Source organism: Channa argus, chromosome 18 (genome assembly GCF_033026475.1).
Source record: "Channa argus isolate prfri chromosome 18, Channa argus male v1.0, whole genome shotgun sequence".
Lineage (NCBI taxonomy): Eukaryota > Metazoa > Chordata > Actinopteri > Anabantiformes > Channidae > Channa > Channa argus.
In genome coordinates, this window is record NC_090214.1 from 21,352,741 (window position 1) to 21,367,311 (window position 14,571).

The window sequence follows — 14,571 nt, forward strand, 5'->3', positions numbered from 1 at the left end:
CTTTGATCAGTGTGTGCAATGTGGTGACCATCTTAGCTTCCTTCACCTACCAGCATCTCCCATTGAGCTAAAGATGTTCTCTGTAACATCCAGAATGCGGTCGGTGGCTTCTCCGTGACGTCCAATGGGATGGCCTCCACTGGCATACTTTTTGATGTGTTGAAGCAGTTCATTGAGGGCCTGAGTGACACCTGTGGCAGCAACGCCCACCTGTTTCAAGAGGCCCTCATCATTGGTGGCCCCATGTGATGCCTCTACACAGCCTTCTACTGATTTAGCGACCAGCTTGCCTGCTTCAATCAGCTGCTCCTGGCAAACTGGAGAGCTGATGGTTGGAGCCACAACCTTGATATGGTGGATGTGGAAGAACATTAGAATATATAGGCTTCATTTACATACAACGGGATAAGTGTTGTCCTGTTTAGCTGTGAGTACACACAGCTACTCACCCTGGTGCAGGCCACCAGCTGAGACGTGGACAGAGCACACTGAGTGGCTGCAGCAATGACCCGATTCTGCTGGGCTGAGTCCTCTGTCTTCTGGGCCACGTTCTTGGCTTTGAGCACCAGAGCGGCTGCGGCATTAGCCACAGCCTTAGCCAGCTGCATCAGCATGTCCTGCCAACCACATCCACAGTCAGCACCATATACTGCTAACTACTCACTGAGGGACAAATATTAATGATTATGTTTTGGAGAATTGAAGTTGACTGCTTGCAAAATAAATTATTTATTATATGAATCACAAGAAATAATTAAAATTTCAAATAAATGTCCTTTTAATAGTGGATCTCTTCAAACCTCGCTCCAAAACGAAACTTATTTGAAAGGTTTGAGTGTTGTTTATTGTCTATGAATGATTAAAGAGTTAAGGACAGTGAAATAAAAGATACTACCTCTACTTACTGGCTACCTGCTATATAAACTCTGCCATCTCCTGGTATCAACATAGCAAATTTGAACCCATTTATGATTATGATTCTGGCTGACAGATTGAATTATTATTCAGTTAGACAGGATTAGTTACTGCTACTTTACCGTTTCTACTAAGAGATTGTTTTGATTGGCCCTTTAGAATTTAAACATTCGTCTTAAGGATGGATTTGTTACCAGCATTGAATAATAAGAGGGGACTCTTCGTCTGGAACCCCTTAACGATCCTTTACCTAGAAACTGTCAGATACACATATGAAACAGGGGAACACAGGATACAGTTTTACAATATCAACATAATTTTATCGCTAACCCTATTTTCTGTAATTTTAACTCTTCTTTCACTCATTTTTTTAGTGTTAGGTGCCGCCTGAGAATCTTGATCTAAGGGAACAAGTCCCGTAGACATTAGAGACACAGAGAGGAAGATGTTTTTAAAGAATCATTTCAGTCATTTTTTAAAGAAACTAAAAACACTGAATCCTCTCTACTCCCGTATAGTTAGTTAAGAGCCAGCATCTGGGCTTATCTCCTTTGGGCCCTTTACCTCTGTTGTTGTCCAAAAACTATCAGAACATTTTTGGTGGAATAACAGTAATCCACATCATCTTGAACAAAATTTAAAGTGATAAATAATCTATTTTAATTTAAGTAATAAAGAAACATGTTACCCAGTATACTGGTGTGTCTGATTGATTTATAGTGTACAGCCAACAACTAAAAAGTCGTTAAGACTGTGTCCAAGAATTTTTTTGAGTCAATGTGAATACAGCTGCATATATTGAGAAGTTTAAGGTACATGGGATTGTAGCCAATCTCATCTTTAAACTTGAAACAGGTAGAAGAGTTTACTCAAGAAGATATGATGAAACTACCTGTTGGTGATCCACTGTGTTACAGAAAACACTTGTTTGCAGTAATTGCCTCTAAAGGTTGTGCAAAAAATATTTAGATTAAAATATTCTGTTTTCATTTTCAATCTATTTTAATAAAAATTGTAGGTTTTTCATTTATTTTGTGGAAGGCTAACAACCTTTTTTTCCATGTCTGTTCCTATGTGGTACTACAGAGAAAGAATGAAATACCAATATATAATTAAAAATAAAAGCAACACTACATTAATCCCAGTTTAGACAGACTCACCTGGAACTGTGGATCAGTGTCGGTCTCTCCTATGTGTGAGAGCAGCTCTCCACTGGCCTGGCCCACATTTCCTGCAGCCTGCAGCAAAATCTGACGAGGCTGTTAACAAAACACAATATTATCACAAACTCAACAATATAAAAGTAGAAACGGAGCATAGCTCCGTGTTCTTGTGGCTGTTTACCTCTGTGTTTGCAGGCTGAGCGGTCTTTAGCATCTCAGACACAGCACAGGCCAGATTCTTGGCAGCACCCAGTAGCTGCTGCCCATTTGCCCCTTCATCCTCCATGAGTGCGGCTAGCAGTTTGACACCCTTTGACATCTCTGTCAGGTTGGAGGAGATGGTGGTAACGGCACAACCCACTGCTGTATAGTCTGTCTCTGCTGGGTCACCTGCAATTAGAAAGATAAGGAACATCTGCATTAGAAACACAGGCTGAGTGCTGATCAGGAGCCTGCATAAACAGAAACAGCATAACTAGCATTACTATAAGGCCATTCACATTGGATGGGTATCAAACAGGGGTAAAATTATCTATAACTCCACATTAAAGCCAAATGTCAAAATGTGTCAAATATCATACAGAATATCAGATATTATTCAAATGACTCTCCTATGTTTTGACCTACGTATCTGAATACACCTATAACTAGTGTATGATGTGAGCTCTTCTCCATGTTCCTATTTGCCCAACATTTCTAAATGAATTAAGAACCAGTAGGTGTCATTGGCAAAGTGCTGTTACCCTAATTTACTGACCACTCATTTACACATGTAAGAGGTTAAAACAGAGTCCAAAATCTGCCCAAGTCTACAGCAAGAATACAAACTGTGTGTCCGATTAATCAGGACTCTACTATGAGAGGGTTGACCCCACTGATCCTCAGAGACATCACCCACATCATACATGAATAGTCTAATATACCTTTATATTAGACTAATGGGAGGGGAAGCATTTAAGTTCTCCTGTTAACTTATTCTCATGATAAAATGACATAGCAAATGAAAAGGTCCTGAAAGGTTCCATATGTCAAATAAACATGGCAAATGCTCCAGTGTTTTTACCTGCAGTCAAATTGACCATAGAAGCAGTGCCTGCTGTGATGGCATCCACCTGGGAATGAATCTCATGTTTGGACTCATCCATCTTGTTTTTGCGCCAGGCTTGGGAAGCCTTAAGAAATGAAAAATGAAAAAACACATTTGTCTGGTCACAAAGATGCAGAATCAGCTGTTCAGTATTCATGCTGAACCAGCAATGAAATGAATCCACTTTAAAAAAAGGAGCTCAATATTACAGCATCTGTTCCCAGTGGGGGCAGGGTATCAAAGTCATCCAGAGAGGCTTGGGCTGCGTGGACGGCCTGCATACTTGAGTTGATGGTTCCAGTCAGGGCTTGTTGTGCTGAAGTCTGTGGACACAATAAGATTAAGTGCTGTGTAACAGTCATCAAAATCTATCATTAATAAAACTTTGGACTTGGACTCTGTCTTAAAAGTTAAATAGTTTTTTTTAAATAATTTTTTCTTTTGTCAAAAAATCCCATGAAAAGGCCAAAACCGACTGTGTGTTAATGCTCTCAATAAGTCCTGATTCCCTTCTCTGTCAGAGACGTGGCTCTAGACGATACTGACTGGTTCCTATTGGTTTTAAAAATATTATGATATTTCCAAACCGTTGTCCTTGTAATGTTTAATAAGTCTTGGATTATTACCATTTAATTAAACACTTGGAAGCAGCAAATTTGTTTGAAACTAGTTTCAGCAGTGGATTAATACACATTGGGTCTGTAGTGAACATCACTGGCAGCAGCACAGCGTACACCAATCAGAGCAGAGTAAAAATAACGTACAGTGTGTATTCATGGTAACAAAGAAACACCCGGTTTACCAGTGTGGTTCACATGATAGTTCTAGACCGAAGTGGAGCTCTATAGCACAGAGGGATAGTGGGATATGGGATAGTTTGGATCGACATATTGCATTTGTTGACTTCTTATTTCTGGTTCGTGTAAATCCAGCTTGTAGTAAAAGTAAAAAAGGCTGAATATGATGTTAAAATAAGATTAGTTTATCTGAGGTCTTCTGATTTTACTCTCAGAAGTATTAAAGCTCAGAATCCTGACATTTTACCTTTAGAAAGCTGCATTTCTTCTGAAACCTTTAAAAATAAAACTTTGTTATTGCTGCTGGATGTTTAATGACTGCTGTCCTCTGTAAAAGTGCTATAGACAAAAATGTACTTTTAGCCATATCTAGGTGCAGGATCTCTGTAATCCACTGTGAAACGTAATATTTCTGATCTTGCCTAAAACAAAAACTCATGATATCCACAAAAAATGATATCCACTATCACTAGGTTTTGAATAACTAAACCTCAGTGAAGAGTCTGAGCAGGTTGTGTATGTGGCCCACTGTGCTCAAAAAATATCACAGGCTGTATGACTGATTTGTAAAACTGTCATAAGTACATTCTTAAGTACAGACAAGAACAAGACAAGATCAGATCCAGAAAATCACATAGTTGAGTGATCAAGTTCAAGTCTTTGAAGACATTTTTGATTTACCAGTGGAGGCATATGTCCTCGGTGCATCTGCCCACTGGTGTTTTGCTGATGGGGCTGAGGCATGCAGCCCACCTGGAACCTCTCTGATCCTCCAGCTCCTGAGCGCATGATGGCTGGCAGGGCCACCGAACCGGTCTCCACTTTGCCCACCTTGTTGAACTGCTGCTGCAGAACTGTAGATCTGGAGTTCGAAGTGAAAGAAAGACAAACATTATGTCACAAAATTAGGAACAAGAGATTGTTAGTGCTACTCAAGTCAGTAAAATAGTCACTGCTGTCACCTGCTCAGAGCTCACCACTAAATGAATCTAATCACTGTATTTTTACCATCTTCTAGTATCTTTTTGGATTAGAACAACTAGACAGTCAGGGACACTGACAAATATGTTTTAAACTCCTGGACACAAGAGGAAACAGTTAACATTTATGCTGTATCAGTGACACACATCTTACTTTTTAGGTGATACAGAGTCTTCCAGCATGGTTGACTCTTCGTCTCCCTCGAGGCCAAAGTGGTCTTTGCTCTTTTTCTGTGAAAAACCAGTAATGACTTAGTATGTTCAATGTGTTGGCATAATATTATGTCAACAAACTATGTAAACATACAGTGAAAGAGTCTATACAGGGTATAGACATCAAAGACTGATGAGAACGAGAGATGTTTAAAAACCTAATCATAGATATTTTTGGGAACTTTGACACTAAAACCAGTGTAAATCCCAGTTTCCTTTAATTATGGCTGGTTTAAAAAATCAGATTTAATAATAAAGTTTCTGTATGGTCACGTCACTTGTTTTGTGGATACACCTGGACTGTTTTTCTGTAATAAATATTGCACCACATGTCACCAGCAGCAGAAAAGGTTTTTACTGACTGAAGATGATAAAACTGAGACATCCAAAACTTAAATAATAAAGTGAGTAAACTAATAAATTTATTTCATAATGCTCGTCCCATATCGATATTGACTGTTACCTTCTTGAGGATGATGTCAATGTAACCAGCAATAAGCTGAGCTATCTGCTCTCCCTCAGTGGTCTGCACAGAGTAGTAACCATCCTGGTAGTCTCCAAAGTCCTAAAAGTAGAAAATAAAATGACCTCAGATGAAAAGATGAACACATGCATGTGGGAGCTTGGTAAATTAGAGAATGCAAAGTGAAATACACAACAGCCACAACAGGTTCAGCATGAGCACTGTGGCCTGTATAACACATCCAGTGCAAGCTGTAATACACAGTGTGTTCTGTCCATCATAGCAGCATAACATTTTGTCCATGCTAACCCATGTCCACCACAATGCCAAATGTAGTCACCTACACCCCACCATCATTACGACCCACACCAGGTCGTAATGACGGTGAGACAGCTAGATCTTAGCTTGATCATTCTGCAGTTTTAACCAGCTTTGTGTCTTGGGAGTTTGTATTTGCTCAGAAAATGTGATGTACTGTCCAAATAATAGTAACTAATGCCAGCTCAACAGTGTAGAAAAACATAATTATACATTTTTCATCATTGGCAAACGTGACTTATTAGCATTACACAGTCCACAGGTAAAACTAACATATTTTTACATTTTTTTTTATCATCTTAGGGAAAAATTACAGTAATGATGTCAGTCACTGCATAACAGATGTAAGTGATATATAACAGGATTGAACCCATTCAAGACCATAAATTCCCACACCAGCACTAAGATTCTACATTAAAATAAACAGATGAAAGCTGAACACAGCAAGGATTTTAAAATGTTTGCTTCACTCCCACCTGCATGACCACACATGTTGAGCAGTTCTCTCTAAATCACGGCAGGGATCACATTCAATCATAGCAAGGATGTTGTAATGAGATGATGGGACAGCAGCAAGAGGGTGCGTCCAGACATGCAGCTCACATGCATCATGTTTCTACACACTACACACACTATGTTGTAGAAAGAAAACTCGTACACTAAAAGCTCAGTGCCCCTTCACCACAGGGTCAGTGATATGTTCGCACTTTCCATTAAGAACTTACCAGAGTGAAGCTCTTGGGTGAGGCAGCCCAGCGTTTTATGTTGGTCAGGCTCCACTCCTGGATCACCTCTTTGGTCTTCTCGTCCACCCTCATCACACACTCTTTGGTGATCCCCAGGAGACGAGGCACCAGCTTGTTCTTGCCTTTCATTTTCTCCTGTAGGGTGTTTAAAAGAAAAAACAAATGAGCAACACTCATCAACGCTAAACATTTCCATCGTAGCACTTAATACTGTTCTGACATGATCCAACCAAGACAAAGGGTTCTACTCACCTTGACTAGGAAGAATGACACTCCATAGGTTTTCAGAGACCTGGCCAGCTTTACGTAGCTGACTTTGGCTTCGATCTCTGTCATGTTCTGACAGTTTTTGTGTGCCTGGAGAAATCAGACATACCATCAGAGAAATACATCAACTCAGTGAAGCCAAGTCAAATTAAAGCCACATCTCATTTACAGTACATATACAGTACTTCATCATATGATCTATGTGTATTTGTGATTTGTCCTGGCTGTACAGTTGCTTCTAACTGCTGTAGAGCTGGTTTTAAAAGGTAAAACTGCCATTTAACCAATTACACCAACTGTTGCTAACAAACATCAGAAGTAAGAAAGCCACTTTTTCCAAAACTCTTCTTATAGTCTAAGTTACCAGTCGACATCTTGGTCAAAGTTTAGATTTTACCTGCTGAATACCTTTTCACTTAATGACATTACTTAAGTGTAGAAGGTTTTCTACACAATTCATGTGAAACACTGTTTTGGCCGCAATACTGAACAGGTTGCTGACTGAAAAGCAGTGCACATGTAATACTGTATGTTACTGGGCCTGTGATTTTCACCTGCATTTGCTGCTATGTGGAATTGTCCATAAGTAGACTGTTGAGGAGACTTGTCATGGTTGCTCCTCTAATGTCTGATCATGTCCTGTCTACAAGACCTTTACTACCCGTAAATATTATAAAGCAGGCTGCGTGATGTGCCAACAAAGATAAACAATATGAAGATTACTACTTACAGTAGGTTTTATATTTTATAGGTGGAGACAAAATTATTAGCTAACATGGGAAACATACCTTAAGTAGTATAAAATACTTTTCATAATACATGAAAAGTATCTTATACATGCAGTATTTTTTAATACGGTTACTGCAGATATGTTTTGTGTTTTTAACAGTTCTGACAACAGTATGTTTGGATTTAAAAAAATATGTTGCAAATATGAACAGATATTGGACAATGTGGACATGGAAAGCACAGATTACTGTTTAAATTACTTTTTAAAGAGTTTTGATAACCTGGCTTCCATTTTAACCAAAACATGTCAGCAACTAAATATTTTTTTACATGTGATTATAGTTGATGAGCAATTTGTAAAATCGTGTTCATTAAGACTGACTGATTAGTAAAATTGGCATTTTTGTCAATTTAATATTAAACTTACTGTTCATGGTTTTTAATATATATACGTTTTTTAATTCAAGAGTCACAAATTGGTGTTAAACATCTTACAATTTATTTTAGACCAAACCTGTGATGGAAACACATTGATGTCATCAATGTGAAGGAAACATGACAAGCATTTCCAAGTATTCAATACTCTTAAAGTATTTGTTGTTACACTAACTATCTAGTGGGCTGACTATCAACAACTTAGTTTAACAATGCAGTCTGCACCAGAAATAATACAATACACAAATAATACGAACAATCTCCCTCCTCCTCTTCCGTCTGGCAGACTAGAGAATTCTTGTGGCAACATTACTGAGAAAAGTTTGTACTTTTTATACCTTTTACTAATAAAAGAGCCTTTAACACAATCGAAGACTTTTTAAAGAGACAGTGTTAAATTTTGTATTTTTTTCCAAAAGTTGCATATTGTACTTTTAAGGACCTGTAGCCACAAGTGTTCAAAAATGAAGGGCACCAAATACTTTCTGCAACTGTGTCTGCAACTGTTGTCTTGAAAATCAATATTGTGACTATGGTTTCAATATTATATAATAATATAATATTACCTGGAAGATTTTTTTCTCTCCTTTGTTCTTGATGTATTCTTTGGGGAGGAACTCTTTTAAGCTGATGAGGAAAGTTCAACTCAAATGAAACAAACTTAAAACAAAAATATCAAATTAATACATAAATCCATAAATACATACATACATTGAAGTTAGAACCAGAGCACAACAGAATAGTAAGTATGAAAATGAATGCAGCGCTTACTCCAAGAATCCAGCCTTGTGTTTGGACTCGTTGTGGTCACCAAACTGAATCTGACACTGATAGCCTGCAAACTCACAGGCCTTGTCAAATGACACAGGATGGGATCCATTGAGAATGTCATCACGGGCCTGAGCATAAACACACACACAATCACACACAGTGTGATAGTTCTGGATGTCATTCAGCATAAATCAGGAAAGGTCCTTCTTTCATGATAACCACATCAAAAACAACCTGTGCAATACAACCAGACCAAACTCACTCATCCATGTCTTTATGGACCTTGCTTTGTGCACCAGAATTCATTTATTTGGATGGGTGAGCGAATACTTTTGGCAATATAGTAGATGTGTGTGTGTGTATAAAAAATACTTTGATGACTGGAAAGATTACTGGGTCTGTGCAGGGCTAAGGCCAGTAAAGAGAGGTAAAAACAACCCTAGAGAGTATTATCAAGTCTATGTATGCAAGTCTATCTAAGTCTATGGGTAATTTGTGTACCTGCACATAAAGAAGGTTAAGCTGAACAGGGTCTCTGGAGTCAACGTTCTGGTCTGAGTAGAAGAACTTTCTTCTCAGTAGCAACATCTCAGTCTCTTCCACGCCTTGTTCCCTCAAAGTCCTGCCGTGATCCAACCAGTTCACTTACAAACACAAAGCCCACATAGTGACTTAGAGAGACAAAATGAGACTGAACATGCTGGTGAACATAGAAATGTGGTAAAGATTATTTATCAGTACAAAAGGTTTAGATATTTCTATGTCAGGAATACATGTTTACCCACCAAATGTAATGCACGCTGTCGTGATGACATCAGTTACCAATCAGTACAGCTGTTGTTTTACCTTTACATCAATTCTATGTAAAAAGATCTCGAACCTCATGTTTCATTAGCTTCACAGCAGTGCCTTCAGAAGATGGTGTTTTTCCTATGATGAAGGTTTTCTGATATGCTATGAAATAATTCAAGAACTGTTTGTACTGTTTTAATAATATCAACTGGACCATTATTTATTTGCCAACTTACACTGTCCGGGGCCGAGTGAGGGTGAAGAAATGTATTAGCCACCTCTGTGTCACTGCTGGTGACCAGTCAAAGGTGTCAACACAAAGGTACAAGAACCACTAGACTTGTTCTTAGCTGCCACACATGAGCCATTTTGGAGAATAAATTCTGCCTGTATCCGGTTTCATCATCCGTTGACAGTGTAACATCACCTACTTTATCTAGAAATATTCTCTCCTTTACAATATCAGTGAATATCATCATTTTCAGGTACTCAAACATTACCATCACATGACCGTTTTGGGTTTTCTATTGCAACCGTCTCTGCTCAAGTTTGATGATTTTTGCATTTCTTTTTTAACCATATTGTAGCAGGGAAATTACAGTAATTTATATATATACACCTCAGCAATTATTGGAGATTTCAAATAATAATACTTAATGGTTGGTCTGACTGAAAGTGTGCTACAGCTGCTCATAGTATTTCCTGTTTGTGGAATATGCAAATGCATTTATGAGTATTGCGGCTGAGTGGGTTTTATAACTTTTATGGCATGAAATGGGTTTAGTTGTTACAATTATGCTAACTAGCAAATAAATTGCATTTTTCAAATGAGAAGGCTCCAACAGAGTATTGAAAATTAAAATATTGAACCTGTAAAGTGAAGCCTTACCGGCAAAATAATGAGTGGTGGGACGCGGCTCCAATTGAACAGGTGTTACTAATAAGTCTGAACCAAGTAATCTTTGGCATGTTTGGTGAATCTGACATAGTGCAATCATACTAACAAACTTCACAGAGAAAAGAGGAGACCTACAAAGTATACAAGGTTATAAAAATGTTCCTGCATGAAGGCCAATCACAAAACAGCTGTGTCACCCAACTCAAAAGGCATATTCATCACTTTCTGTGACACCACAACCATTTTCACTTAGTGTGTTACAGCTTGTGTTTGTCGTACACTCATCATCTGTGTGGAGCTTCTGTTTCAGCTTCTCCATCTTCTTGTCGTCTCTCAGCAGAGTCTTGTCTTTCTTTAGGGTGCCTGTGGTCTCCTCCTTCTTCTCCTCTCCAATGTCACGCACCAGGGAGTACTCGTCATAGTTTGTAATGCCTGACACACAAACACACGAAAGATTAATTCTCCTCACAAATTCATTCAAAACCATGTTGCAAAAATGAGTACACCCCAATAAAAGTCTTAGGAGTAAAGCTTAATTTTAGACCAAGAAATTCTAATAACAGGAATTCATCTACAGTTGATTATAATTATTAATTAAACAGGTGTCCAGCGGGGACAATACTATAATAACAATAAGGGCAATACTATTTGATGATATCAGCAATGGCAACACATAGAGGAGAAATGTCCTGACCTGAGAAAGAAAATAATTTCTTTACCCAAGAAAGGTAAAGAGTACAAGATCTCACCTTAGCAGGTGAACGGTTGAAGAAAATTGCCATGCAAGTTTACTGTAGTTAGTGAAACAAGTAGAAAGCCAAACTTGGGTGAGTGTTTCCCATGACGCATACGGCGTACACTGTGGAATGGCATGCATGGGTTTCCACGAAGGAAGCTTCTACTAAAGCCCATGCACAAGAAATCCAGCCTAGAAATTGCTGAAAAAAAAGAAGACTACTGGGACTCTATATTCTGGAGTACTGACACCAAGATAAATGTTTTTGGAACTGATGGCTTTAAAAGTGTATGGCTTCGCAAAGGTGAGGAGTAAGAAAAAAGAATGGTGCCTAAAGTGAAACATTGTTAGTGGCAGTGTCCTGTGGGGCTGACTGAGAGCTGCTGGTGTTGGGAAGCTGCATTTCATTCATGGTATCATTAATTCACAGATGTACTTCTCTATATTGAAAGAGAAGATGCAACCTTCACTCCATTCCCTTGGTTGTTGTACACTTTTACAAAATGATCCAAAACGCACATTTGGACTGTTGCATTTCTGAAGAACAGGGTGAAAGAGATTCAGTGGCCAATTATGTGCATCAATCTGCATCCATCCAAGTTCGTCCTTGAAGAATGGAAACACATAGATGTTGCAATATGTCGCCACTTTGTCGCCACTGCGTGAAACATGACATGTCCTTAAAAATCATGGAGGTCATATAAAATACTAAATGTAGTAGTTTCTTGTGGGGTGTATTCATTTTTCTCTATCAACTAATTTGAGTAAAGCTGAAGATTTTATAATATTAGGTACATTAATAGTCTTGCTTTCATGTTATGAGTTTGTCTTGTCACAATTTTGGACACGTTCGTTTTCTTTGAGATATTGATTAAAATCTTACTTTTTAAAAGGGGTGTACTCATTTATGCTGAGCACTGTATATGTACTTTCTATTTCACTCCACAGCACAACCACAGTGTGAATTGCTGTAATTAAAGGAATCTTCCATCCCACATTAAAAACAGTCATTAACCAGCAGTGTCTGTGCATATTATTCTCAAAGGGATGGACAGACAAGCAGACATCAACCAATGAGCAGACAGTATTTCAGCCACACCTATTCTAGCACAGATGGTCATGAGCATGTCACTGACAATCTTGGAGTCATCCACCATAACAGTTTTGACCGTGCCGTCCAGCATGCGGATCTTCAGAGGCCTCTGCTTCTTCTTGTACTCCAGAGTGTCCTGATACACCAGAGAGACAGGTCTTAATTACCCAGAAACATGCTGACACCCTCTGGACACATATTATCCTTCTGTCTGTTTGTAATTATTCCTTCCATTTATTTTCTTTGTGGGAGGCTGTTATGTGTTAAAAATATCTTATTTGTAGCATTTACTGGTGTGTGAGTGTTTGCTGGATTGACTCACCCCGTTCCTCAACATGTAGTAGTCCAGGGCCTTCCCTGCCTCCAACCAGATGCCTTTCTTTGGATCTTCATCAGACAGAAACAGCCCATAGTCATTGGCTGCAGAAAGGAACAGACACACTGAGTGATCCACCAAAGTGTGATTCATGGTGACCATGCACATGTGGATATTCTTTCACTGTAGACCTGTTCTCTCATTTAGTATGTTCATTAGCTTCCCTGTCCATGTTAACCAGGTTCCACATTTTAAACTGGGACAACTTGTCTCTGGGTAACTACATAATTTAATATGTTACATAGATAGTGGCTCCAAATTAGTCTCTGTTAATGTAAAATAACATACAGAGCTGCTTTTGAAATTGCTTATGTAAGACAAAGCTGTGAATGCCAGCTGATGTGGGGCAGAGCACCATTCTACACTTTGTCGGTACTTGACTCAGTTGTTAACAGGCTCTGAAACTGTGATTTAAATTTTGGATTATCCAGGTTCAATGTTACAAAATATCATAATATGACCAAGACTATTTATTTAATTTCCAAAGTCATGTAGAGCTTGCTGGCCATATATCCAAAATTTCAAATCTACTATTATTTCTAAAATAATTGAAAAAGTAGTCGCAAAACAATTATGTGATCACCTTCATAGGAATAATTTGTATGAAGACTTTCAGTCAGGATTTAGAGTTCATCATAGTACAGAAACAGCACTGGTAAAAGTCACCAACGATCTTCTCATGGCCTCAGATACTGGACTCATCTCTATACTTGTTCTGTTAGATCTTAGTGCCGCATTTGATACCATTGATCATAACATTTTATTACAGAGACTGGAACATGAAAATGGAATTACAGGAACTGCACTAGGTTGGTTTAAATCTTATCTATCTGATAGATTTCAATTTGTTCATGTTAATGATGAATCCTCCATGCACACAAAGGTTAGCTATGGAGTTCCACAAGGCTCTGTGTTAGGACCAATACTTTTTACTTTATATATGTCTCCTTTAGGCAACATTATTAGAAAACACTCCATAAATTTCCAATGTTATGCTGATGATACCCAGCTATATTCATCTATGGAATCAGATGAAACTCAGACAAAACTGAGGTCATAGTATTTGGGCCCAAAAATCTCAGAGATATGATGTCCAACCATATTGTCACACTAGATGGCATAAGTCTGGCCTCCAGTACTACTGCAAGGAACCTTGGAGTTATTTCTGATCAGGATCTATCCTTTAACTCACATATAAAACAAATCTCTAGAACAGCCTTCTTCCACCTACGGAACATTGCCAAAATTAGGAGCATCCTGTCTGAAAGTGATGCCGAAAAACTGGTCCATGCATTTGTTACCTCTAGGTTGGACTACTGTAATTCCCTACTTTCAGGATGCCCCAGTAACTCCCTAAAGAGCCTGCAATTAATCCAAAATGCTGCAGCAAGAGTGCTGACTGGAACTAGCAAGAGAGATCATATTTCACCTTCACTAGCTTCTCTCCATTGGCTTCCCATTAAATGTAGAATAGAATTTAAAACCCTGCTTCTTACATATAAAGCTCTGAATGGTCAGGCTCCATCATATTTAGAAGACCTCATAGCACCATATCATCCCAGTAGACCACTTCGCTCTCAGAATGCAGGCCTACTTGTGGTTCCCAGAATTTCCAAAAGTAGAATGGGAGGTAGAGCCTTTAGCTATCAAGCTCCTCTCCTGTGGAACCAGCTCCCAGTTCAGATTCGGGAAGCAGACACCCTCTCTACTTTTAAGTCTAGGCTTAAAACCTTCCTTTTTAATAAAGCATATAGTTAGTTATAGTTATGCTGCCATAGGCTTAGACTGCTGG

The 14,571-nt window shown here is 38.6% G+C and overlaps 1 protein-coding gene across 3 annotated transcripts in view; it reads right to left on the bottom strand.

Moving 5' to 3' along the window:
- The window catches only part of tln1 (talin 1), a 71,678-nt gene that overhangs the window by 33,946 nt on the left and 23,161 nt on the right, over positions 1 to 14,571 (bottom strand). For 2 of the 3 annotated variants that reach the window (XM_067483420.1, XM_067483419.1), the window contains 18 exons: positions 12,726 to 12,823; positions 12,410 to 12,539; positions 10,854 to 11,006; positions 9,386 to 9,528; positions 8,885 to 9,012; positions 8,680 to 8,740; positions 6,935 to 7,039; positions 6,662 to 6,817; positions 5,619 to 5,720; positions 5,097 to 5,173; positions 4,644 to 4,824; positions 3,375 to 3,488; positions 3,142 to 3,250; positions 2,260 to 2,468; positions 2,076 to 2,174; positions 1,110 to 1,172; positions 450 to 617; positions 51 to 345 (listed from right to left, as the gene is read on the bottom strand). In XM_067483420.1, coding sequence (XP_067339521.1) covers positions 51 to 345; positions 450 to 617; positions 1,110 to 1,172; positions 2,076 to 2,174; positions 2,260 to 2,468; positions 3,142 to 3,250; positions 3,375 to 3,488; positions 4,644 to 4,824; positions 5,097 to 5,173; positions 5,619 to 5,720; positions 6,662 to 6,817; positions 6,935 to 7,039; positions 8,680 to 8,740; positions 8,885 to 9,012; positions 9,386 to 9,528; positions 10,854 to 11,006; positions 12,410 to 12,539; positions 12,726 to 12,823 — 2,391 coding nt within the window. The remainder of the gene's footprint in view (positions 1 to 50; positions 346 to 449; positions 618 to 1,109; positions 1,173 to 2,075; positions 2,175 to 2,259; positions 2,469 to 3,141; positions 3,251 to 3,374; positions 3,489 to 4,643; positions 4,825 to 5,096; positions 5,174 to 5,618; positions 5,721 to 6,661; positions 6,818 to 6,934; positions 7,040 to 8,679; positions 8,741 to 8,884; positions 9,013 to 9,385; positions 9,529 to 10,853; positions 11,007 to 12,409; positions 12,540 to 12,725; positions 12,824 to 14,571) is intronic. The other variant, XM_067483421.1, reaches the window with a different exon arrangement.